General features: G+C 43.8%; 1 protein-coding gene across 6 annotated transcripts in view; it reads left to right on the top strand.

Moving 5' to 3' along the window:
- The first annotated feature begins 5,282 nt into the window (after window positions 1-5,282).
- The window catches only part of GRIK2 (glutamate ionotropic receptor kainate type subunit 2), a 591,552-nt gene continuing 579,887 nt past the window's right edge, over window positions 5,283-16,947 (top strand). For all 6 annotated transcript variants that reach the window (XR_005596176.1, XM_039530285.1, XM_039530290.1 and 3 more), the window contains exons 1-3: window positions 5,283-5,449; window positions 6,908-7,071; window positions 10,842-11,245. Coding sequence is in view for 5 of the 6 variants with exons in the window: in XM_039530285.1 (XP_039386219.1) it covers window positions 11,131-11,245 (115 nt within the window). In the remaining variant the exon portion in view is untranslated. The remainder of the gene's footprint in view (window positions 5,450-6,907; window positions 7,072-10,841; window positions 11,246-16,947) is intronic.

The following is a 16,947-nucleotide window of genomic DNA, read 5'->3' as shown; positions in this document are numbered from 1 at the left end:
TGCTTCCCGCCACCTGGAGCGGCGAACCACGGCCAGTGGGAGCCTCAATCAGCCGAACCTGTGGATGTGGCAGGTAAACAAACTGGCCCGGCCCACCAGGGGGCTTACCCTGGTGAGCTGCATGCCAAAGGTTGCCGATCCCTGGTCTAGCCATTTATCTGAACAGGGCTGAACGGTTTCGTGCTTCACCTCACCTGTTTGTATCATATGTGGATCCCATGAAGGGAGAAGCAGTCTCTGCACAGACCATCTCTAGATGGATAACATCTTGTATCAAGACTGCATATGAGAGAGTGTCAGTTATGCCTCCTTTGATGAGAGCACAGGCAATGTCAGTAGACTTCCTCAATATTCCCATATTGGACATTTGTATGGTGGCCACTGGTAATTTATACATACATTTATGGACGATTATGCAGTCACTGCTTCTCCCAGAGCAGATGCTAATTTTGGAAGATTGGTCTTGTGATCCTTATTCAGGTACACTCCGAGCTCTGCTTCTGGTGGGGGGTACTGCTTGTGAGTCACCTACTTGGAATACACATCTGCATCTACTTGAAGATGGTTACTTGTTGTAACTGTGGTTCTTCTAAATGTGATGCAGATGTGTATTCCAAGTAGGTGACTCACAAGCAGTACCCCCCGCCAGAAGCGGAGCTCGGAGTGTACCTGAGTAACGATCACAAGACCAAAGACCCACCCTTTGTTCCCTCTGCAATGGAGTCTTCCCCTGGCCATTCAGTGCTAAGGAACTGAAGGAGGATGGGGTGGCACCACCTTATATAGCCAGGGGAGGGGCTACAAGAATGAGGAGTGAGTGCCGCCTCGCTATGGGTATTGCTAGGCAAAAGTCTCCAACTTCGGCATGCGGGGTGTGCCCACACCTATTTGGAATACATGTCTGCATCACATCCAGAAGAACCACAGTTATGATAAATAAGCATTTCTTTTTCTAGAGTTATGGGCCCTCTGCTGGAAAGGTCCTGCCCTGGACATTCAGATATAGGAACTTTAGTGTAAGCTTATCTGATGAACTTATCTGCCTTGACAGGGACGAGAAGTATGTTCCCAGACAGCCAGTACCTAAATCATATAATGACCCAAACATATGAATTACCAAGAGAACTACCATCTCTTCTGGACATGTTAAATATATTACTGCTTTACTAAAACTCTTTTGATGCCATCTCTTACAATTAATGTATAGCAATAAATGAGGGAAGATATCAGGTGGCCAGGCAGACTTTTTTTTTAAATTAACAGTACCATATAACAAATGGACATAAACAAAATCAATTACAAATTCAATTCTGCATTAGTACCCTCCTGGTGTAACCCATGCTAACACGATGTGGCTTATTGTCCCCTTCTAGTGGTTAGCTCATGTATGGAGGCTTATGAGACTGCTGTTGCATCTAAGCTAAATGATCTGTTTTGTTAGGTGAAGCTGTATAGACACATGTTTTGTACCAAGGCCCAGGGATTAGTCCTTGTACACAACCTGACCAGGAGTGTCATTTCAAGTATTACAAGTGGTGGCTCATACAGGGACTTGAACAACTGTAGGTCTCTGAAGCTTGCAAGGAATTTCTGTGTTGAGATGGAATGTGTAGCCACACTAACACAATGTCTCTTTGTTGTCTCTAGTAGCTAGACCAAGTATGGAGATTTGAGTCTGCTACTGGTCCTGAGCTAATGGACGTGGTCCTTTAGCTCAAGTAGAGGCCTATGCTGCTACACCCAGAAGTCCTGAATTTAATCCCTGCATTTGATTCAGCAATCATTACACTGTATCTATAATCCTCACCGCCCTGTCAGCCCTCTGAGATCAGTCAGAACTCCTCCAAAATGGGTGTTCTTGTTAGTCTCTTGTGACTCTTACCCTGACTAGGTTAAACTCTGCCCACAAACTTCCAAGAAAATCTATTTGAGGGATCATGAACCTTTCAAGGTTTACAATGGCATTAAAGGAGAAAGAAGGAAAATGACATTAGTGTGTTGAATATTCAACCAAGCAAGACTCTTGACATTGTCTTCCAATGCACCTTTCAAAATCTATATGAAGTCAGTGGGAATTGTAATATTTAAAAAATGTATATCAGGGATATAAAGGTATACAATACACTGTGCACTTTATGATGAGTAACTGCAGTACTTTTCTAGGTGAGGGGAGTAGTACTATTTTATCATTAATGCAATAGGACATAGCTATGTGGGAGTCCATGTAATTCCATTCAAAGTTCTTAACAGCAGAACTGGACAAACAATAGAAAACATTTTTATGTAAATATTTGCCAAATAATCATCCATTTTGTTTAAATCTGTAATTTTAGTCAAAACTTCAAAAACTCAATTTTAACTGCTTTGTAGCAAGTAAAAAAAATCAGAATTTAGTGTGTGAAAAAATCATTCTTTTTTTTTGTGGGGTGGGGAGGGTCTGGTGTCTGAATTTGAAATTCTGAAGTCAAATTTTGAAAAATTTCAATGAGCTCTGCTTAATGAATTGTTGCCCATGATTCCATATGCTCTGATTTATGACATTATCTAGGTTTCTTTGATAACTTTTAGCTACAGTTTCCTGATAACCCATATTGCCAGTGCCCATTGTTTCCCTAATACAACTACTACATCAATAGGAGTTTTAACTAGATGAAAAAGTATGCCACTTTGGAGTGTGCAAAGACTTGGCACTAAGGAGACCCTGGTTCTCTTTCTAGTCTGCTGCTGACTTGATGTGTGACTTTGTGCAGGTCACTTAACTTCTCCCATCCCAACTTTCCCCATTTGGAAAATGCTGATAATGACATATTTGTAAAGTACTTTAAGATCTCTGGATGATAAGTGTTAATAATATTACCTAGGCTTTGAGGAATCTGATATTTCATGTCTCATGGGGGGACAGATTTAGGGAAAGGTATTGCTGGGCTGTGGAAAGGGCAGGACGTAGATATCTTGGGCATATTAATTCATCCTGGGCAATAAAGGGAGATGTGAAGTAACCAATCTCTCAGCAAAGAAACAGTAGAGGTGAAACTGACCTGTATACTACCCATTGTCAACTTGGAATATTAATGTCCTTCTAAGGACTGAAATGCCACATTACTTTTATCCCTCTCCCCTTTTCTCCACCCAAAAACTTATACCAGAGTCACATATTTATATGCACTTCTTAGCCAATATTTTGAGATAAGATTCTGGTTTATAATTAATCATAAATAATAAACCAAAGTAGGTTGAACCCTCAAGTCATTTGAGATCAAACTATTAATTTTTCTATTGACTTAACATGACTCCCCAGCCCCTCGTTGATCTGAAGTGTTGACCCCCGAGGCATTTCTGCTGCAGTTTGCATTGTCGTGGAGATCTTTTAATTGATCTAGTCAGTGTCCCCGGATTCCTTTCTCTTTGACCTCAGGGTTCCCATGGCTTCAGCTTCTCCGCTAACCCACCCCACAGGTGATCTCTGTCAAACCTAATCTCCCCGCTTCTGGTCACACCTCATCCCCAACCTCTTTTAGCCTCTTACGGTTAATACGAGTGGTTTCCTACGTGAGTGTATTTGGTCTGTGCACAAGTTATCGCCATTACAGCCTCGGGCAAATTAAGCGGCTAATGAATTTTCTGTCGGCCATGGAAGTGTGCAGCAAGTAATTAAGCTGTGTACTGTGGGGCCGATTAAGCTGCAAGTCACAGCAACCCGAGCCCAATCGCAGCGAGTCAGTCGCGCGTCTGTACTGCCGGCTTTTTGCTGCACAATGGAATCATTGACTATTTATTTACTCTGCACAAGAAGTCTGCTGTTTACTTAATTACAGGACCTTTTCAGCTCCCAAAAAACTAACTCTTTGATGCACTTTGAGGTCCCTCCGCCCCTCCGCCCCCTGGAAACCAGCTCATTGATTGCAGCTGGAGATTGTTTTTGTAATTTTTATGCAGTTCTTTTGGGGGTGTAGGCAGCACTTGGTGCGGAACAACATCTGTAATACTGCAGGTCGCACGCCAGGTAGGAAGCAGAACCCATGGGAAGATAGGAGAGCTGAGCTGGGGAACTCCTCTAAAGCTTCCAGGCATAGCTGAGCTGGAAATCAAGAACGCAGGGGGAAGCTACAGCTAGGAAAGCAGGAGAATTCCTGTAATGCTTCCACGCAGGTCTCAAATGGGACGCAGAAAACAGAGGGAGAATGGGAAAATAGGGAAATTCTTCTAAGGCTGCATAGGAACCTGAACAGGGGAGAGCAGAATGCATGAAATTCCTGCAGCGCTGCTTTAAAGCGGGACAGGGCTCGGGCTTGCTGGCTGGGCAAGTCGGAAAGGCTCCTTTGTTTCTACAGTTAATTTGTGAGCTTTAGACATATCAGAAGTGAACTCCGGTAATGTTACGGGTCAGGTCGCCTTAGGGAGCAAGTCAGAGAGGGAGATAGTATATGTTTGATCAGACCTTCCCATTAGCTGTTCTGTTTGTTTCTTCCTTTCCAGAACTATGGCCTTTAACATCCCAGATCACTCTTCTAGCCTCTGCATTTTTGTCCCCCCACCCCGAGAAATTCGCCTCCACCCTTTACATTCTCACAGTGCTGGGACTCAGCTTCTGCGGGGGGAAGTGCTAGAACTCAGCTTCTTCCCACTTTTAGAACTGTGTATTCAAGCAGGGAGGGCAAGAGGAATCCCTCATGAGGAAGCAATAGAGATGTAGCCAAAGGGAACTAGATTTGTACGTTTTAATACCTTCCTAAACCCCAAGACAGCTGCTCTTGAAGAATAAATGCAGATCCTATTCCCACAGCAGGCTATAGGTAACTCAGCTTCCTTGCTGGTATTTTGCACATAAGGACAGCGTGAGTTCCTTAGCTCTTCAACCCCCCGATTCCTCCCCACCTTCTCCCTTCCCCTTGGCAGCGGTTCAGATCTTGGCGGTTCCAAGCGCGACGTGCGGTATTATCTCCCTTGTGAACGGGGTCGGCTGTATGGTTCTGCGGTGCCCCCAAGCCAAAATGTGGCATCCGGCTCGCGGCTGCCTTTGGCCCCAGCTGCGAGAGCAGAGCTCTGTCCCCTCCCAGGAGGTGTCTGTAGCGGAGCTTGCACGTGCCTGCGGGGGAGGCACTGGGCCAAAGGATCAGGGTCGCAAGCAGCCCCCCGCCTGGCCTGTGCTTGAGGCAGGCTCGGCTGGGGGTGTGAGCGGTGCGTGGGGCCCGGCGGCGGTGGAGCAGGAAAAGGAGCTCTGTGCCTTTAAAGGGCGCTGCGCCGCGCTCCCGGCAGGAGGCGTGTCTCTTTGCTGGGCTGCAGCTGCAGCTACCGCCGCTGCCGCTTTCACTCGAGCTCCGCGCGCCGCCGGCACCTCGCTCCCACAGCCCGGCCAACTGCTGCGCTACTTTGTGGGCAGCATCGGTCCCGGGCTCTGCCTGCCCCGTGAACCCGGCCAGCCGCGCCGAGCACCTGTCCGCACCGCAAGGTAAGAACTCCCCTCCGGGGCGGGACCCCGGCCGCGCTAGGGGCTCGCGCCTCTTTGGAAAAACCCGGGCTTGGGCATTTCTCCTGCTCTCCGTGGAAGGGGGCAAGGAGGGGGCGAGCGGAAGAGGGCGAGGGGCGGGAGAGATGGCACCCGAGAGCCGCCAGGCTGGTGATTGCACCGGGCATGGTTTGTTGTAAGTGGCATTGTCGGGGTTTCTTTGAACAAATCCAGACCGGCTTGCAGCTGGCTGAGCTGAGCACTGCTGCCTCCCAGATTCCTACGGACTGTCTAGTTATCAGTCATCCAGCTGGCAACCCCTGTCCTCCAGGTCAGGGCAACAAAAGCAACACCAGCTTCCCCCAAAGTATCCCGGAGATATCTGTTGCTCTGGTTCTCCGGCGCTATATAGTCACGATATGCCAGAGCAGAATCCGAGTTAGCCTCAAAAGCTTGAGGGGTGTCATCTCCTCTTGTGACCCTGCTTACTTCCTTCTCCGGGGTCACGATTTTGTCTTAAAAATACATCAAGTCGCCTTCCTTAGAAAACTAGCCATCTGAGGAGAAAGGATGAGACGTGCTCTAACTTGGTGGACAATAGTCTGTACTTCGTCTGATGTCTCATCCGCCCTTCCACTGTCCACATGTCTCTCCTCCCTTCCACTGTCCAGTCATTTACTACATTATACAACCAACTGTCTACTCTATGATAGACAGTCCTGTTGTTATTGATCAAAGATGAAATTCCACATTCTTTGAGAAGCCACCCACTGTAAACCTGGCTAGTGTCTGAGGCTCTCTGTATTCAGTGGGAAACATTCCTTTCTGTATCATGTAGTCGTGACTGCCAATACAGCGTGTGCAGTGAAAATGAAGGAATGCGTTCAAATGAAAAAGCTCCCTTCAGTTTTTTCTTAGAAACTTGTTGGTGGAATAAAGAAAAATCCTTCTCCAACCTTTCCCAGATACTGTGTGTGTGTGTGGGGGGGGGGGTAGCAGGGGGAGAAAGCTGATGTATAGGTAAAGCCATAAATGTTTGCTTTTGCTGCTTAAAAATATGCCAAGGAGTGCATTGCTGTGAAGTCAAAAAGTGCCTGAACAAGTAAATCTATCACATACTCAGTTCGTTAATTAGGATGCACGTCTCTCCAGCAGCTAAAAAATTAATTACCATCTTAAAATGTCATTAATCATCGGCGCAGCAGAAACTTGGTTATAAATCTGGACTAAGCTAATAACAGACAAGGGGGACCTACCGTTTTTATAGCTTGTGGGAGTGGAGTGCAAGTGGGCCGCAATGTGTTTTTAACTGATAACATCAACATTAATTTTAGTACTTTGGCAAACGTTTAAAGGGGTGGACCAGGTTACTGATTTGTCAGCAAATCTGCAATACTTCTGTGTACGGATCTGGTGGGGTTGGTCAGGTGTTGCAGAAGGATTCTGCTTTCCTCTCACCAGATTGCAACAGCAGGCAGACTCTGGTGGCCGACAAGTCTGAGGCGTTTGCAACTATTCACCGAAAAATGTCCAAGGAACAATGAGTCAAGGACCATATGTCACACGCCGATTCTACATTTCTCTCTGTTCTCCTTAGGAGGGGAACAATCAGGAAGTTAAGTGATGTAAGGCCCATGATACAAGCTCTGTGGTCAGTTCTTAGATATGTAGCTATGACCTGATAATGGAAAGAATTATCTTAAATTGCTGTGGTAAAAATGTATATCCCAGCAGGTGGCAGCTAAATGGAACTAGATTAACTTTTAGTATAAGTAAAGGACATAAAATATGCTCTGAAGAAGAAAGACTTTGTATAAAAGGTAATCTTTTATATGTAATCGCTTAAAGTAATCGCTTAAATGCATAATTTAAACCAATGCCCCTTTTCCTAAGGAAACATTATTTACATAAGAACATTGGATACACAGGGCACACACATAACACACAATTAGTAGGCTTTTAATACCCAGCATAGTTTTTAATGAATTTACGCAATGTCTACTTAGATTTTTTTTTCAGCTGAAACATGTATTTTCGTATCTGCTTCACCTGTGCGCTGGCCCTGGACACTAAAAAACATGTAGCTACCAGGCGGTGAAGTTGAAGAACAAATCAAGACTTATAACAGGAAACTGAATATTTCAACCTTATTGTGGCAGATTATGGGTATGTAGAGTGGACACCAGCTTCAGCTAGCCCTATATCCGAAAAGAATTGAGTAGCAGGGTTAACAAGCATTGAAAAGACAAGATCAGCTCCCTCGGTAAAATACTGTATAAATAGCCGTGTTAATCCTTTAGCTGTGTACAATACTGGGAAGAAAAAGCCATGAAGGGTGCTATGGCACTTTTCAGTTTTTATACTAAAATATTTTAAAAGAGAAAAAAGGGTTTTTAAAAGGTGTTTAATAAGGAGAAACTGAAATCCTCTCAACAGCTGGGAATCTGGACATGGTAGAGTTTAGGCTTTAGCTAAGTATATGTTTTATAAATTATTTTTAGCCATCAAATGTAGGCAATTTTTTTCACCGAGTTCTAAATATTTGGTGGCTTGCAAGACATTCCTTACCAAAAAGTAAGGACGCCATGTAAGAATTCTGAGTTAACCACAATCTTCCTTGAGAAAAAAGATATTTTCATAAGATACTAGAGAAACATATGTGGTAGGACATAATAAAGGAGATACTCAAGGCAACCCTGTGAAATACCAATAAAAACACAGTCCGGCCAACATAGTAAAGAATAGAGTGCGTCTTTAAAAGTGTGAATAAAATACATTAATTCCCTTTCTGTATTGGGAAACCATTGGAGGGGGAAAATGTATTTTGACACGTAAAATGACACATGGCTTAGGTAATATAGCTCAACGGCAATGATGCTTAAGGAGTGGTGCTCTCCGTGGTGCTGAAAAGGGAATGCAGCCCTCCTATCGCCACCGTATTTCAGCTGGACAGGTCCAGTCGCTGTCCATGGTGGTGTGTGCTGTCAGGTTAGTATTGGACGGTTATTGAGGGTGAAAAGAGAGTTAATTTGAATGTCATGCATGTGCACAGGTTTTGGAATGTAGAATATTGAACATTTAATTTTAAAATCCATTTATAATAGATGGTTTTGAAGTTTCAGTGCTTGTATAAGAGCCTTGGCAAGCTGGGAATTTTGTTAGTCTTTTATTACAGGTAGCTGCATATTTGTCCAGGTAGTTTAGAAAATAAGTTTGGATAACAGAAGGTTAAAATAGTTTATTCTCATTTCTTGATTAATGCGCTACGTTTGCAAAATAAGACAATGAATCTTATAATTTTCCATGCTTTTTAAAAGTTCAGTCTATAAATAGTGCTACGTTCTGATAATTCGCAACCCAATGAGCATTTGAAGATGCCTAACCTCCGCTAATTCATTACTGTAGCAAAATTAAGAATGCACAGTTACCACTCAAGTCAGTTTTATTCCTCCTTGGACCAAGATAAGATATGAACAAGTAGATCAGAGTAAATGAAACAGCAAATACATGAAAGAGCACCGCAAACTGTACATTTTCCTGAGAGATATTCTAAATGGGAACTGAAGGAGTCGCTAGATATCCTTGCTTTTAGCACTAGGTGTTCTTTTTAGAGTACTCTAATAGTCAAATCATTTGATTGAATTGCCTGCTAGACTGCAGAAGTAGCCATTCATGATACTTATTTTTGACACTGCAGTTATGCCTCCATTTTAAAGACAAGAAATCAGCAATGTTTAATAAGCCCCTCGCAGAATATAAATTTCTTTTCATCAGCATTTTTACAATATCTGAAGAAGACATGGTCAGAGAACATCAGTAACCCATAAGGGTAGAAAGTTATTGTGAATTGTTAACGCTTTTAGGAACACATGGTCTCAAGATTATAGGTAATTTCAATTTTAATATCACTTATTCTGCATGTCTAAAGTATGCATAGAATTATTAAGAATTAACCACAACTCACGTCTGTGTTGCTACACTCTTGATAGATCCAAGAATGTGTTTCTTCAGTCTGACGTTCTGTAAAGCCAAGTCTATGCTGTCTTCATCTGTGATAAAAATCTCTCTCCCTGAGATTTTCTTCTGCAATAAAGAGAGGGTAGACCCCAGGCAGAATACAGATGAATCTACATTCATTTTCCTTGTGGGGTACTAGGAATGGTATTTTAATATCTATAATAAAAACTCCAAATAGCTTCAGTGAAAGCTTCACTTTCAGATTTTTTTAAAATTGCTGTCCATTCTCGACCAATGTGTTTTAATGAATGCACATAGGAGTGAATACACAACTTAAAGTATCTTGACAAGGAAAATCTGAAATGTTGCCGAGAATGAGTGCACCTTTATATGGAATACATTAGGAAAAGAAAAGAAAAAAAGTCCATAGCTGTTTGAGGATGCAAACTAAATGTCCCAGAAGCAAACTAGCAAGTACTGTTATACTTACTAAGGATAGTGGAATATTATATGTGTTTAGACTACAGTCCCATTTTAACCATAGGTCTCGCTATGCAAGTATAAAAAGTAGAACCTTAATAAAACCACAGTCAAAGAGAGTTTAGTGCCAAAGATAGAGAGGCATTTTGGAGTGTAGAATATGAAACATGTAAATCCACACATCCTCTCTTTCAAATAGCATTGTCGTTTCAAGCAAACTGAGCGAAATGAATATGTAGGACTTTCAGTTCAGCATTAGATATATATATATATATATTTTAACACTGCAAAATTGTTCTGTACTTTGCTAAAGCTTGGATGTTCGGTGATCAGAGTCAGCTACAAGTTGCCAAAAGACAGTCAGTATACAAGTCATCACGTTTACATTAATAGCATTAAATGTGCATAAGTAATAGGAAGCGAATTAAACTATTGGGACCTTTTTTAGCCTAAGCCTTAGCCTGATACCCTTCATGACATACTGTCACCCCTTGTAATACCTCCTCTTTCAGAATTCCGAGGCTAAGTGATTTCCACCCAGCTAGTCAGCTGTTAAAATTCATGAACTGATTTTTATAGAACCGCGCGCGCACGTACACCATAGCTGCCCCTTTGCAGGAAAATAGCTATTATAGAAAATAAACACAAATAATAATTGTACGCACGTAAATAAAACGGAGCTGATTTTTCAACAACGCGAGGCGATCAGGTCGGTTACATGGCAGAAATTGGGAAGGCTGCCTGGCAGGCAGCCTTAAGAAGCGAAGAGCTATCTCAATTTTTCTCACTTAATCTTGGCTTCACGTCAGAAGCTGTGCAGCAGTGCAGTAGAATGGGAGCACAGCAAAAGCTTCGCCACTAAAACGCCCGGAGCTCGTTGACTCTCGCTATGTGGCGATAGCTCAGCGATTTCTCGAGCTGGATTACTTATCGATTTCCCTCCTTTCTTGCCTCCCAGGTTTACCCGGCTGGACATTGTGTGTGTTTGGATTTCGCAAGGATTCTCCCCCGACTAACATGGATGTCCCACCATTCCTTGCAGTTGAAGGTTGCTTCTTGGCGCAGTGAATGAAGAACATGCAGGGATTGCTAATGGGTTTGGGAAGCGTAGACTCTCTCCTCTCTCTGTGACCATGCCGTGATCGTGTCTGAGGGCTAACAGTCTACGTATCCTCACTCTTACCCTACCGGGGAACCTGACGCTTAGAAGGGGGAAGTAAGGCAGCGCGTGTGTGCATAGAAACACCATGAAGATTATTTCCCCGATTCTAACTAATCCAGTCTTCAGATGCACCATTAGACTCCTTCTTTGCTTACTGTGGATTGGATATTCTCAAGGAACTACACATGTATTAAGATTTGGTAAGATTTCCCCTGCACTTTACATTGTGTATTTCAGGCTGAATAGTTATATGCACGATGATGTCGATAGGTGGGGAGCGGGGAGAGAGAGACAAGGCTCTGGGGGATGCTATTGGAGTCAGTTACCGAAGACCCTCTTTATTTTGTGTCCGCATGGCTAAATTGATTGTTTTTGTATCGCCGATTATAGTAATAAATAATAATAAGGAAAAAATGACTGTCAAACGTGCTTCCCGGAAGCTCTGCGGGGTGATCAGAGCTTGTGTGGCTTCCTCGTGCTGTGCCTTTTTTGTTGCCATAGCAGTAGGAAACGCGGCTAAAATAGCTGTTGATTAGTTAAAAATCTGACAACTAGTTGGTAAGTTTCGACCTCCAGCTTTTCCATGGCCCTCTCTCAGTCAGAGCTTCGGGGCAGATTCAATATTAATGTGACCCTGGAAGAGACCTTCAGTTCTGTTGTTCTTGAAAGATCTTGTAGTTTACTTTATTGGGGGTTCCGCTGTAGTAGAACAGATTATTTATCAGCGATTAGTGGGATACCAAAGAAGCATTGATGCAGGGCTATGACACATTTCAGAAAAGCTCCTCTCATCAGGGAAAGTGACTTGGTAATTATTTCCCCTGTAAGACAAAGAGACTGAGAGATGTCATAGGCAGGGCAGTGACAACAAGCATAGCGGTTTCACAGATCAAGGAAACCCTCAGCGTCTCCTGGAAACTAGTATTAAAAACCGGGTGTGGCATTTCTGCTAGAAAGCCTCCCACATGTAGGGTTAGTTAGGGAAGCAGCAGCAAGAGGAACTTCAACAACCGCTGGAAGCTCATGTTGTTTCCTGCCATGGGGGCAGAGCTGGGCATGAAAAGTTCGGCAAAGTAGATAAGAGTTAAGGTGGTGAGAATTGCGAAGAACACTGATCCAGTCAATCGCCAGCCTAAGTGGTACTAGCTTAGTGTTTGTGTGTGACTTACTTTCCCATATTGTACACGCGTTGGAAAAGTTGCGGTGCCAAGCAAGCGGCATCCTGTGTGCCAGCTTGTTACGTATGCAAAAGAAAATGCTGCCTTTCCTTTTCTGTATCTGCATTGTTTACACTGTAGCGATTGCAGGGGCCATTAACAGCTCTCGTTTGCTTGGGAAAGGTAGAATGTCTTGCATTTCTTTTAAAAAATCATTTTCGTGTTGAATGGAAGGCTGGTAATGATTAAAAAGGCGACGGGTTGTTATTGATCTCGTGTGCTGAATTGCTAGTGTACTTTCTTCTGCCTTCATCTGGTCTAAAGGTGGTGCTTAAGGCCCGTTGCTCTTAGCAACCATCTTCAGGAATGCTTGTTTCTTTGGACACGGCTAAACAGGTCCATATATCATCGCGGGGTTTATTTTGCATTGAATCGGCTCCGTTGCCATTGCAGTGCAATCATGCAATGACTGAATGTCGTCTGGCGCTGCCCAGTTATCCGTCTGTACCCGAAACAGGTTCACAATTGTTGCTGAGCGTTGGTATCTATGAGTTTGAATTACTTATAGAGGTAGCTATGAAAACAAGCACCTTTCCCTCTCCACCATCACCAAATGCCGATCTGTGGGTTAATTCAAACTGGCCTCGTCAGTAGCAGCATCTTTATTGAATTATGAGGCTGGAACACTTATTAGAATATCATTGATCAACCTGTGTTTTTATATTAGAAAAATAAGAATCTTAAGGTCACAGCGGGGTTTTATTGGGTGCCTTTCCCAAAGGGCTGCCATTGGCGGCATAGAGGGTTTTCCAGACTAACTTCCTCTCCCAGTCTGTCTCCGGGACATACATCTCGGTTTTGGGGTTAGACTCCGATGGTTGGTGTTCACACTGGTTTGTTGCAAAACCCTAGAAAGACACTTCGGAACCATTTGGTGCCTTTCCATTCTTAAAAAGTCACCTTTACTCTCGGTCTCTGCGGGTTGGGGGAGGGGCGTCAAAGTTATTTTTATTTCTCGTGTGGAGTCCTGGGAGTGAGGAAAAGGGCTTCTTTTCGCTTGTCAGCGTGGCCTGTTGCATATCTCTCATTGTGATCGAGTTTAGCTTTTAATTTAGTCCAGGAGTAAAACTGCCCTTATTCTGAATGTAAGAGAAGGGTTGTGCATTCCCAGGAGGGTTAGATCGTTTGGCTGGGGGAAGCCGGGAATAACAATTGTGTAATGAAAATCTTGAATTATTTCAAGTGGTAATCATACCGCGCTCCCCTCTCCCCGCCTTCTCCCTCCCCGGCACCTGTTCCCACCGTGCCACTCCGAAATGTCCTTGCTACTGAACTGATGCGTCTGTTGTTGCCCATCGGAGTTCTTCCTGGGTCTAGGCAGGAGCGCGGAAGATTCCCTTTAAAAGGCAGCCTGCCAGCCTCCGCTTTTCCTTCGCAGCTAGCAGCGCTATGGCAACAGGGGAGATCGTGTAGCTTGCCTGCGCTCCAGCCCCCTCATTCCTCCTGTGCAAATGAACCCACCATGGAGTCGCTTTGTCCTTCCCACGGCTGTGCCACTATTGAGACTAGCCGGCCTGTCCTGTCAGCCCCGCTTCGAGCTACCGCACAGGAAAGCCGAACGCCCGGGTTATTTGTCATAAGCAGCCTCACTCACTCATTTTTACCCACGCGCTGTGGATCGAGCCCAGGAAAGGCTGATGTGCGACCATAACTAACTCTCTAGTAACATTAAGTCAACCTAGCCTTTACCCACCCCAGTCCAGATGCAGGAAAAATGTCTGCGTGGATTTCTGACTCCTGTTGCTGGAGCAGGACCAGCTGATATTTTGGCACCGCAATAAAGCGATCCCTTGTAAATGGCATACAGCCAACTCTCTTATTGCAGTTCCCGAATACTTTCCTGTACACAAGCCCAAAAAAACGATAGGCACGAGACTTGCACCCACGGTAGTCAAGAATTTGAAAGAGAATTAAGAAAAGGCACTGAAAATATTATTGTGATTATAACACGAGGTTCTAGCCTTAGAATAAAAGGAGAGGCCAGAACGGTGTCTTATTTGCATCACTGTTGTCTCCGCTGTGTTAAATCTAACTCTGGCAGAAATCCATACCTTAGCTCTTGGAGTTGCAGAAATGCACAGGTAAGTCGGTCCGTGGATCACTTTTTAAATGTACTGTTGATTTATAAGAAAAGGAAGTCCTAAACCTGAATCAAACACACCTCTGTGCACATCATTAAGCCACTCCGTAAATCAGCCTGCCCTCACCGCCACACACGATGGTCTTTCCATCACTATATTTACCTGTATTTGTTTGCCCACAGCAGCCTACTTACACGCAAGAGTGGGGTCACTGCGTTCGTGAGAGCCTCAGACCAAAGCGTTTCAGGATCAAGATAAGCAACTTCGGCTGGTGCTGAGTTTAGATGCACCTACTACTGGTTTTTTAAATGTCCACGATATTTTCCTAGTGCACAATCAGTTCCCCAGGTCCCCTCTTCAACGCACCACAAGCTGATCAGAAGCAAGCAGTGTTTAAGGATCGAGTCCTCTGGTTCTAACAAAACAAACTGGACAAAGGAGCTAGGAGGTAGCAGAAATCCGGGTGTAAAAGCAACGCCCAGCAAGTACTGTTAGTGCTAAGAGGTTAATCATGACAACTATATACAGTTTATACCAGTAACAACTCATCACTGTCCAGTGTGGTATGGGACAATGGAGCATTTAAAAACATTTGGCTACTTCAAGTAACCTATTTTAGATGTTCTGAGCATTTTAAAATTCCCCATCTTATTTAAATCACACCTTTCAGGATTTCTAAATCATGCTAGACCCTTCCTATATTTAAAAGTAGGTATCTGAGGCCAGACAGATCCTGCTCACTTTGTCCTGGTAGTGCATGGACATCATCAGCGTGACAACTGGCTAGAATCAGGAGAACAGAATTTGGTTACTTGGGATTAATTTACATTTCCCCTAATTACAAGCACTGTCGGTGAATGTATATTGAAGACATAAAGCTCTGAACCATGATTAGTCCCTTGACCTTATGTCCCTCCCTCTCTCTCTCTTCTTTATTTTCAATGCCACTGTAAAAACAAACCTACAAGTAAATGAAATCACAAAACGCCACTTCTACATCCACAAAAGAAAGGAAGGCTGAGAATCAGGACTACAACTCCCTATAGAGAGTGACCTTTTGTTGCTCAGCTGTTGTGGACGTCTCCAATAAAAACAGATTCCAAGCCTATGGGGGGAGTTAGCTGAATATTGTGGTTAGTTACCCTTCTAAACTTAATTGCACAGATTCTTTCCCCCGTGGGTGCAAAAGCAAAGGAAGGCCCAACTCTCTCTCTCAGGGAATGCGGTAGAACTAGGAACTGTCAGAACTGTCAGTTTAGTTGCTGAAAAGCAACTAAACTGAGCCCGTCTCCGGGAAAGCACAGGGCATATTGATCCGTTCCCCCTACCAGCCCCTTCAAGTGCTACATTTGCGTGTTTGCCCTTCATCAAATTGGGGAAAATATGTCCAGAAAACAATTGAAAGTGGCTTTATTGTCTTAAAGATAAAAAGGAAAACTCACCTCATTTTTGGTCTCTTTTCTAATGGTTCCCAGTGACAGAACAGCAGGGGCTTCTTCAATGAAGATTTGGCATTTGGGCTTCATCTCCGTTATTGCTTCGTTGTGTTCATTCCCACTGAGCCAAATGAGTCTCTTTTCATAGAAACTTTTACCACGCGCCAGAATAAGGAAGACACTACGTGGCCAGCAGCTGGAATTAGCTCCTAATGCCATCGCGGATGGCCAACTATGTATTACCGACCGTTTTGCCAGACCATCATTAAAACTAGCAAAGACACTAGGTAGCATACAGGGAAAGCTGCCTTTCTGGACACTGGGCTTATATAGTTTGCAGGCTCCCCAGACATACATCTATACCTCTCGGGCAATAGTGTTTTACTGCTTTGTACTCGGTGTTAGGCATCTCCAGTGTGGAGTTTCTTTCCATTTGATTCCTCTTCCGCCGACATGACTGTACATTGCTATTGCAATCCCCGAACTGGGAAGGTAAAGTCAGACCGAGTTTAAGTGGAAGGATCTATTCTATTTACCTATCTTTCGACGTGTACTTAATCTATGCGTGTGCACGTGTTGTGTTGTGTGTGGGGGGTATCTGTCTTCAGATCAGGGAAACGGTGAAATCTGGAAAAGAGCTGTCGGGTTCAGCAACCCTTAAAGATTCAGGACTGTTGTATTTCTTTGTTTGTTGGGAGCTAGTGAAAATTTTACTTGCCAAGGGCAAGGAGCCTTCAAAGTGTATTAAAGTCCTCAGAGCGAGGTATTCAAAATCTGTCTTAAACACAACAACAGCAGCAGCAATCTTTTGGAGGAAGAGTAAGGTTAAGAGCCTCGGGAAGAAAGGAAGGAGGTGAGAAGCTTTGTTATTGACTGGTCCAGATTAAACAGCACAGAGGAAGATTTCAATTTGATAACGTCACAGCCATTCCTGTTTGTCTTTGCTGCTTCTGCTGACAATTTTGTAAGGTAATTAAACTGGCTGATTGAAGTCGCAGTGGTCATGGGGCGATAAAGACCATTTGGATTTAATGGAATTTAAAAACAACAGTGCACTGCACACAACTCTTACAGAACAAGAATTTTAATGACCCATTCAGGGTGCTGACTAAATAGAACGTCCTGAACAAGTTTAATTGAAAGGGCAAACGAGATTAGCTGTACACAG

Source organism: Mauremys reevesii, linkage group 3, assembly GCF_016161935.1.
Source record: "Mauremys reevesii isolate NIE-2019 linkage group 3, ASM1616193v1, whole genome shotgun sequence".
NCBI lineage: Eukaryota > Metazoa > Chordata > Testudines > Geoemydidae > Mauremys > Mauremys reevesii.
Note: the sequence above shows the minus strand (reverse complement) of the source record. Positions and strands in the feature narration are given on the sequence as shown.